At 41.2% G+C, this 9064-nt stretch overlaps 1 protein-coding gene across 1 annotated transcript; it reads right to left on the reverse strand.

Moving 5' to 3' along the window:
- Window positions 1-6835: 6835 nt before the first annotated feature.
- Window positions 6836-8654, reverse strand: LOC104092028 (uncharacterized). The gene is made up of 2 exons (XM_070198049.1): window positions 8206-8654; window positions 6836-8030 (listed from the first exon to the last, which is right to left on the reverse strand). Exons 1-2 carry the CDS (start codon window positions 8652-8654, stop codon window positions 6836-6838), a joined length of 1644 nt encoding a protein of 547 aa, XP_070054150.1.
- Between the last annotated feature and the right edge of the window lie 410 nt (window positions 8655-9064).

A 9064-nucleotide genomic window follows, 5' to 3' on the forward strand; every position in this document is an offset into this window, starting at 1 on the left:
AGAGTTTAGAGCACTTGGATGATTTGAGGAAATTTTTCGAATGCCTCCGAAGGTACAATTTAAAGTTAAACCCAGCAAAGTGCGCGTTCGGAGTCCCTACTAGAAGATTGTTGGGCTTCATTGTAAGTAGGAAGGGGATAGAAGTAGACCCATAAAAAATCAAGGCCATTCAGGAATTACTGCCACCAAAGAGCAAGAAATATGTCATAAGTTTCCTGGGTAGATTGAATTACATCAGTCGCTTTATAACCCAGTCTACGGTAATCTATGAACTCATTTTCAAACTGTTGAAGAAAGATGCTGCCATAAAATGGACAGAAGAGTGCCAGAAAGCCTTCAATAGAATCAAGGAATATCTCTTAAACCCACCAGTACTGGTTCCCCCGAACCCGGGAAGCTATTATTACCCTATTTGTCAGTCTTGGATAACGCCTTCAGCTGTGTGTTGGGACATCATGATGAAACTAGGAGAAAGGAGAAGGCCATCTACTACTTAAGTAAGAAGTTCATGCCATGCGAGGCCAAGTATACTCTGATAGAACACACTTGTTGTGCTCTGACTTGGATTGCCCATAAACTAAGGCATTACATGTCGGCATACACTATGCATCTGATATCTCGGCTTGACCCGCTCAAGTACATATTCCAGAAGCCGATGCCTACCTGAATGCTAGCTAAAGGGCAAATTCTCCTCAACGAATTTGACATTGTGTACATAACTCAAAAGGCTATCAAAGGACAAGCTTTAGCCGATCGCCTCATAGAGAATCTGGTGGATGGGGATTACAAGCCTCTTACCACGTATTTTCCCGATGAAGAAGTGTTATTTGCTGGAGAAGATATTGCAGAATCGTACCCTGGATGGAGAATGTTTTCAATGGAGCAGCAAACTTCAAAGGAGTCGGAATTGGGGCAATACTAATTTTGGAATCTAGACAGCACTATCTGGCATAGGCAAAGCTAAGGTTCCCTTGTACCAATAATATGGTTGAATACGAAGCATGCATCCTTGGAATCAGAATGGCAGTCGACATGAATGTCAAAGAACTTTTGGTCATAGGAGATACTGATCTACTGATACACCAAGTCCAAGGGGAATGGTCCACCAAGAATCTTAAGATACTTCCATACCTTCTTTGTGTGAAGGATCTATGCAAGAAGTTCACAAAGATTGAGTTCGAGCACGTCCCTGGGATTCAGAATGAGTTCGTCGATGCCCTCGCAACCCTATCATCTATGATTCAACATCCATACAAGAACTAAATCAACCCTATCGAAGTAGAAATCAGGGATCAACATGCCTATTGCTTCCATGTAGATGAAGAACCAGATAGTAAACCATGGTATCACGACATCAAGAAATTCCTGACCAGAGAATACTTGGAGAATGCTACTAATTATCAAAAGCGAGCCATCAGGAGGTTGGCAAATCACTTTTTCCTCAACGGGGAAGTCCTGTATAGGAGGACCCCAGACTTAGGTTTGTTGAGATGTGTAGACGCTGCCGAGGCAACTAGATTATTGGAGGAGATACATGCAGGAACGTGCATACCTCACATGCCAAGAAGATCTTGAGATCTGGATACTTTTGGATGAAAAGCGACAATATTCGCTACGTACAGAAGTGTCACCAGGGCCAGATTCACGAGGATTTCATCCGGGTTCCACCAAATGAGTTAAACGTAATGGGTTCACCCTAGTTGTTTGCCACTTGGGGCATGGATGTGATTAGACCTATAGAGCCTGCAACGTCAAATGGACATCATTTCATCTTGGTAGCTATCGACTATTTGACCAAATGGGTTGAGGCATCTACTTACAAGGTCGTCACAAAAAAAGTAGTGGTAGATTTCGTCCGAAACAACATTGTCTGTAGATTTTGGATACCAGAGTCTATCATCGCCGACAATGCTGCTAACATCAACAACGACCTCATGAGAGAAATCTGCTAGAAATTCAGAATCGTCCACCGCAATTCCATAGCCTACAGACCACAAGTGAATGGGGGCAGTCGAGGCAGCCAACAAGAATATCAAGAGAATTCTACAGAAGATAGTGGACAATCACAGACAATGGCACGAGAAACTACCTTCTGCCTTGCTGGTTATCGAACCACCATGAGAACATCCACTGGGGCAATACCGTATATGTTGGTATACGACACTGAAGACGTGATACCTGTAGAGGTTTAAATACTATCTTTAAGGGTCATTCAAAAGGCAATTGGACGACGCAGAGTGGATACGGGTCAGACATGAGCAACTCATGCTCATTGATGATAAAAGAATAGATGTAGTATGTCATGGTCAACTATATCAGAACAGGATGTCCGGTGCATTTAACAAGAAGGTGAAGCCTCGCCAGTTTGCACCGGGGTAGTTGGTCTTGAAGAAAATCTTTCCCCACCAAGAAGAAGCCAAAGCCAAGGGAGATGAACCTGCTGGCCTGCTAAAGAGGTAAGCCTGCCACCATCTGCGGGCCTTGCCCTCAAGCTGAAAGGTGGTGAAGTCCACCCCGTTAGACTCCAATATCCCCATGTTACGTAGCATATCCTTACACCGGTCAATGAATCCTGGGGGTCCTCTGACCGCTCACCCCCAAAGTTAGGGGGCGAAACCTAGTCCATCTGTCTGGCCGCTTCTGTTGATCAACAGTCGCGATTGGTACGGGCCCTGGCACAGCTGCTGCAACTGGCTGGACCCCGCCCGTATGTAGTACACCTAGGTCTGATAAATGGCAGCACTATGCCCTAGAACCTGAGCGGTAGGGATGTGTGCTCCCCTTCTCGCCTGAGATATGGCTGGGTCCGCTGGAAATAAACCAGGCTGCGTCATGGAGTTCATGAACCGTAGCATACGGCCTATGACCTACTGGAATCCCGATGCAGTCATGAAATGTACCGGGGCCGGCTCAGCTGCAGGCGTCTCATCCTGCTCCTCAATAACGGGATCCTCCACTAGATCCACTGGTGGTACAATGGGAGAAACTCTAGGATTCCCTCGTCCTCTAACAAGAGCTGGATCCCTCCCCCGACCTCTGCCTCGGCCTCTAGCAATAGGGGGAGCAACTCCTCTACCGTCTGGTACATCTGGCGTACGCGTTCTCACCATATGTGAGAGATCAACAGAAAGATACTTAGCACAATATTAACTGCATGATAGGGGATAAAGAAAGAGTTTCCTAACACCTTGTAGCCTCTCACAGATAAGTGCGGATATCTATGCACCGATCCGCAAGACTCTATTAGACCTGCTCATGACTCGTGAGACGTATGTGAACCTAAAGCTCTGACATCAAGCTATCACGACTTAAAATCCGTGATAGGTCGCGATGGCACCTAACACCGCCGTTAGGCAAGCCCACAAGTCAACCTACAATTTAGTTATCCCTTTTTGACTTTTAAAACAAAAGTTTCCTTTTTAAAAGAACGAAATAAGTAAGATCTCATGCAATCGTACATACTCTTTTCTCAACAAAATACCAACGTGAGAAATACATCAACCGTAGTGACAGTAATGATAAGTACAACCGTACATAAATGCTAAAAGCCCTCAAAAGCCGGTGCCACAAGTGCATGAGCAATCTAGAAAATATACAAAACTAATACAACTACTGTCTAAAAGGTAATAGACAGAAATAATAAACAAGGTAGAGGGAGACTCCGGTGTTGCAGATAAGCAGCTCACCACTAAGTCTCCGTAGAAGTGCAGCTACGCGCCCGTGTGACCACTGGTAGTACTTGTCTCAGTACCTGCACATTCAGTGCAGAAATGTAGCGTGAGTACGAAAAATAACGCGTACCCAGTAGGTATCTAGTCTAACCTCGAAGAAGTAATAACGAGGGGTCGACTTGACACTTACTAGTGGTCAAACAGTAATAAAAATACATAAAATAGACATAGGGAATGTACAACAAGTAGCAACGAAACAAATAAAAGTAATTACAGTACTTTCACACATGAGTCTATATCAAATCACTAAACATGTCATAACTGGCCTTGAAGGCGCTAACTCAACTGTTACAAACCTAATCCACTCTCAAGTATAAAGCACAAAGCTGCGAGGCGAACGACTCGATCGCATAAATGTAATTCAATTCACTACCGAGGCGAACAACCCGAACCCATAAGAGTAGAGAATTTTACCTCGCTCGCGGAAGTACATGCGAGTCAAGAAGACACAGATTCATAGTTCATCAAATATTTCCCAAGTTTTCCAAAGTAAGAGGCTAAATCGGTATCTCTATTCAAATCCTTAATCTCCGTCATAATCAAGAAAATCAATACACATGATATATACAAATAGCACAATTAAAGGCGTGATGTGAATCTAAGTCTACCTGGATATATCATGAATATAGCTATGTACGGACTCTCGTCACCTCGTGCATACGTATCTCCCCACAACAAGTAGCACACAACAATTAACACACCTAAGGGGATAAGTTATCTCTTACAAGGTTAGGCAAGAGACTTACCTTGATTCCAAGTCCTCAATCCGGCTCTTCAACCTCACTAGAGCTCCTCAAACGACGCTGAGGACTCTGAAACTAATCAAGAGTCGTATAAACTAATAAATATATGCTCAAAAGTTCATGATTTAGCTATTAAACTAATTTCCCAACCACATTCGGGAAGTCCATAAAAATCACCCTCGAGCCCACATATGTGGATTCTGAAAATTTTCGAATATAAATATTACCCATGACCTCACGAACTCAAATATATAATTTATTTTCAATTCCATAATCAATTTTGTGGTCAAATCTTATTTTTACCAAACCCTAGGTTCCAACAAAATCCCATAATTTTCCCCTTAATTTCATGTTAAATCTACTCAAAATTCATGTATTTAACTCAAGAATTGATAGGGATCAATTACCTCTTGATGTTGATGAAAATCCCCCACAAAATACGCTCAAAATCATCTAATACCAAGTGGAAAATGAGAGAAAAGACACTAAGTCCAGTATTAAAATTCAAGTCTGCCAGGTGATCCCTTCTTCGCGATCGGGGAAAATGCCTCACAATCGCGAAGGTCAAAATTGCCACTGCCCAAAAACCATACTTGCGTTCGCGGCCGGGTGGTCGCATTTGCGATGCATCACTGCCCGGCCTTCGGCGTTCGCAATCCCCAAGTCTATGGAGAGTTCCCTGCATCTGATTGACTACCAGTTGATAGTCACTTTTAATCATGATTTGCTCTATGGAGAATTCTTGTGCTAGTTCCAAACCTGCAATTACAGCTTCATACTCTGCTTCATTGTTAGTAATGGGGTAACATTTAATTGCTTGTCTTATACTTTCACGTGAGGGTGAGATTAAGACAATACCTAAACCGGCTCCTTTGACATTTGAAGAGCCATCAGTAAATAAAGTCCACGTACCTGGATTAGCTCTAGTAAAAATTTGTAATTCCTTTTCTACTTCAGGAATTATTTTTGAATTAAAATCTGCGACAAAATCTGCTAAAACTTGAGATTTTATTGCTGTTCTAGGTTGATAAATAATGTCATATTCACTTAGTTCTATTGCCCACTTGGCTAGTCTGCCTGACAATTCTTGTTTATGCAAAATATTCCTTAATGGATATGCAGTTACTACGGAGATAGGATGGTATTGAAAATATGGTCTCAATTTCCTAGCTGCCATGACTAATGATAAAGCTAGTTTCTCTAGATGAGGATATCTCGTTTCAGCATCTAATAAAGATTTACTAACATAATAAATAGGAAATTGTTTACCTTTGTCTTCCCTTACTAAAACTGCACTTACAGCTACTTCTGCAACTGCAAGATATACAAATAGTCTTTCTTCATCCCTTGGTTTAGACAGTAGGGGAGGATTTATTAAGTATGCCTTCAAATCTTTGAGGGCTTGTCAGCATTTCTCAGTCCATTCAAACTGATTTTGCTTCTTCAATACTGAAAAGAATTTAAAGGTTTTCTCTGAAAATCTTGAAATGAATCTTCCTAGAGCTGCAATCCTACCTGTCAATCTTTGTACCTCTTTTTTGCTTGTGAGTATATCAGGTATTTCTTCAATAGCTTTAATCTGTGCAGGATTTACTTCAATTCCTCTATTAGATACGAGAAAGCCTAGAAACTTACCTGAAGCTACACCAAAAGCGCACTTTTCTGGGTTCATTTTCATATTATATTTGCGGAGGATCTCGAAGGTAAATGAAAGATGTTGAAAATGATCTTCCGCTTGTGTAGATTTGACCAACATATCATCAATGTACACTTCCATCGTCTTCCCCAGGTGTTCTTGGAACATCTTGGTCACCAACCTCTGATACATGGCTCCAGCATTTTTCAAGCCAAAAGGCATGACTTTGTAACAATAAGTCCCCATGTTTGTAATAAATGAAGTATTTTCTTCGTCTAAGGGGTCCATTTTTATTTGATTATAACCAGAATACGCATCTAGAAAGATTAATAATTCGTGGCCCGTGGTAGCATCAATCAATTGATCTATATGTGGTAAAGGGAATGAATCCTTCAGGCATGCTTTATTTAAGTCAGTGTAATCTACACAAACTCTCCATTTACCGTTCATTTTCGGAACTACCACAGTATTGGCTAACCAATTAGGATATTTTACCTTGCGTATTGAACCTATCTTTAAGAGTTTCTGTACCTCTTCAATGATCACTTGATTTTTGAATGATCCTTGCTTCCTCTTCTTTTGTTTGACAGGTATGAATGATGGATCTTCATTTAATTTATGAGTTATCACCTTTGGAGGTATACCTGTCATATCTGAATGGGACCATGCAAAACAATCCGCGTTAGCTTTTAAATATTCAATTAACTTACCTCTCCTTTCTAGGTTTAACCTTGCTCCGATATGAATTCTTCGATCTGGCCATTGTTCAAATAGTGGAACAACTTCAAGCTTATCGTTGTTTTAATGTTTTCGTTCTCCTCTAGCTCTTGAATTACATCTGGTATGGAGTCCACGTCTGTTTGTTTTGATACAATTTTTGTTGAAATTTGATTTACTGCATCTTTCTCACTTGCACCCGCATCTTTTTGACGTGCACTCGTATCTTTTTGACTTAGCTGTATCACCGAATCGATGCTCTTTGAAGTTTGTTGATCTCCTTGAATCTGTTGAATTCCCCATTTTGAAGGGAATTTGATAACCTGATGTAATATAGATGGCACAACATCCATATCATGAATCCACAGCCTCCCAAGAATCACATTATGGGCCATATCTTTGTCTATCACTTGAAATTTTGTTCCTTTGATGACCCCTTCTGCGTATGTGCTTAGTTCAATCTCGCCATTTGTAATAACGGTTGAGTTATCAAACCCAGATAAGGAACGTGCTTTTGGAACTACATGATCACCCATCAGTATTTCGTTCACCACTCGTAATAGAATGATATTCACAGAGCTACCTGGGTCAATCAAAACTCGTTTTACATTAGTATCATGTATAAGTAAAGATATTACCAGTGCATCGTTGTGAGGAATCATTAATCCATTGGCATCTGCATCATCAAAGGTTATGTTGCCGTCTTCCAGAGCTTGGCGAGTTCGCTTACCGTGAGTTATTATGAACTTTGTTATTTTTCTCGCGACTGTATAGGTTACGCCGTTGACTTCTTCTCCGCTGTTTATCACATTTACTGTTCTCTTTGGAGACGGAGGTTTTGGGGGCTCTTGCCTATTTTTCATGTAAGCTTGTTTGTCTTTCTCGTTGAACAATTCCGTCAGATAGCCCTGCTTCAATAAATATTCCACCTCACCTTGTAATAATCTGCAGTCTGATGTTCTATGGCCGTGATCATTATGGAACTCGCACAAAAAGTCTGGGTTTCTTCTATTTGGATTTGATCTCATCTCTTTAGGCCATCGTACCTTATCCCACATGCTTATTAAAACAACGACCAACTCGGAGGTACTCACGTTAAAATTGTAGTCCCCAATCCTTACGTTTGTATTAGCATCGCTGCTACGTTCACCTCGATCTTTTCTGAATCTCGACGATGACGAACTTGAATCTTTATTTGCGAACCTGTGATCAGCCCACACGTTTTCGAATTTGGAACGAGCTTCTCGCCCCGAAGGTCCTATATAAGGCTCGTACCTATTCTTACCGGACCTCTTCTCAGATTCTGACCGCCTCGAACCTGTTTTTTCTTCAACTCATGACTGAGCTATCTTCTTCGATCCGTAACTTGGTACTGTACCTATTATAAACATCATTCCATGTCATGGCAGGGAATTCTCGTAGGCTCTCTTTAAGCCTCCTCGTAGCTTCTGAACTTTTCTCGTTTAAATTGCTTGCAAATGCCATAGCTTCCCAATTGTCAGGTACTCTTGGTAGCAACATTCTTTCACATTGGAATCTGTCTACGAATTCTCGAAGCAATTTTGTATCTCCTTGCTTTACTTTGAATATATTCTCCATCCTCTTTTCAACTTTTTGTGCACCCGAGTGTGATTTTATAAATAGATCTGCAAGCTCAGCAAAAGAACCAATAGAATTTTCAGGTAAAAGAGAGTACCATGTTAACGCTCCTTTGGTACGTGTTTCCCCAAACTTTTTGACCAGCACAGATTCAATATCTTGCTTGGTTAAATCATTGCCTTTTACTCCCGTGGTGAATGCAGTAACATGGTCACACGGATCAGTCATTCTATCATATTTCGGGATGTCAGGTATTTTGAACTTTTTGGGAATTGGTAATCGAGCTGCGCTTGGTCGTTCCATCGTATTTCGGGATGCCTTTCCGCTCACTGCATCTATCATGCTGCTATGTGAGAGTACAAGAATTCATCATAACCCCTGTACTACTAGTAGAATAAACACTTCATTGGCTAGAACCCTTTCACTTAACTTATTTCAGAAGAACCATTGCAATACATAACTAAATTCCCATAACCGAAGAAAATACAAACCTCAAAGTTGTGGTCTAAATCGTCACAACTCTTCCGGGATCCATTTACACATAACAAGGCCATTAGAATCAAATACATCCCAAATCAATCAAATTATGGTGGCTGTCAAGCCCGCATGTATCGCCACAAATCACCCGTATAACTTAC

The sequence above is a fragment of the Nicotiana tomentosiformis genome, chromosome 3 (assembly GCF_000390325.3).
Source record: "Nicotiana tomentosiformis chromosome 3, ASM39032v3, whole genome shotgun sequence".
NCBI classification, from domain to species: Eukaryota; Viridiplantae; Streptophyta; class Magnoliopsida; order Solanales; family Solanaceae; genus Nicotiana; species Nicotiana tomentosiformis.

Excerpts from the sequence above, each read along its gene's own strand:
- LOC104092028 (XM_070198049.1), bottom strand. The coding sequence starts at position 8,654 with ATGACTGATCCGTGTGACCATGTTACTGCATTCACCACGGGAGTAAAA. Across the intron at positions 8,031-8,205 it reads TGGAATGATGTTTATAATAG|GTTCGCAAATAAAGATTCAA; the intron begins GTACAGTACCAA and ends GGCTGATCACAG.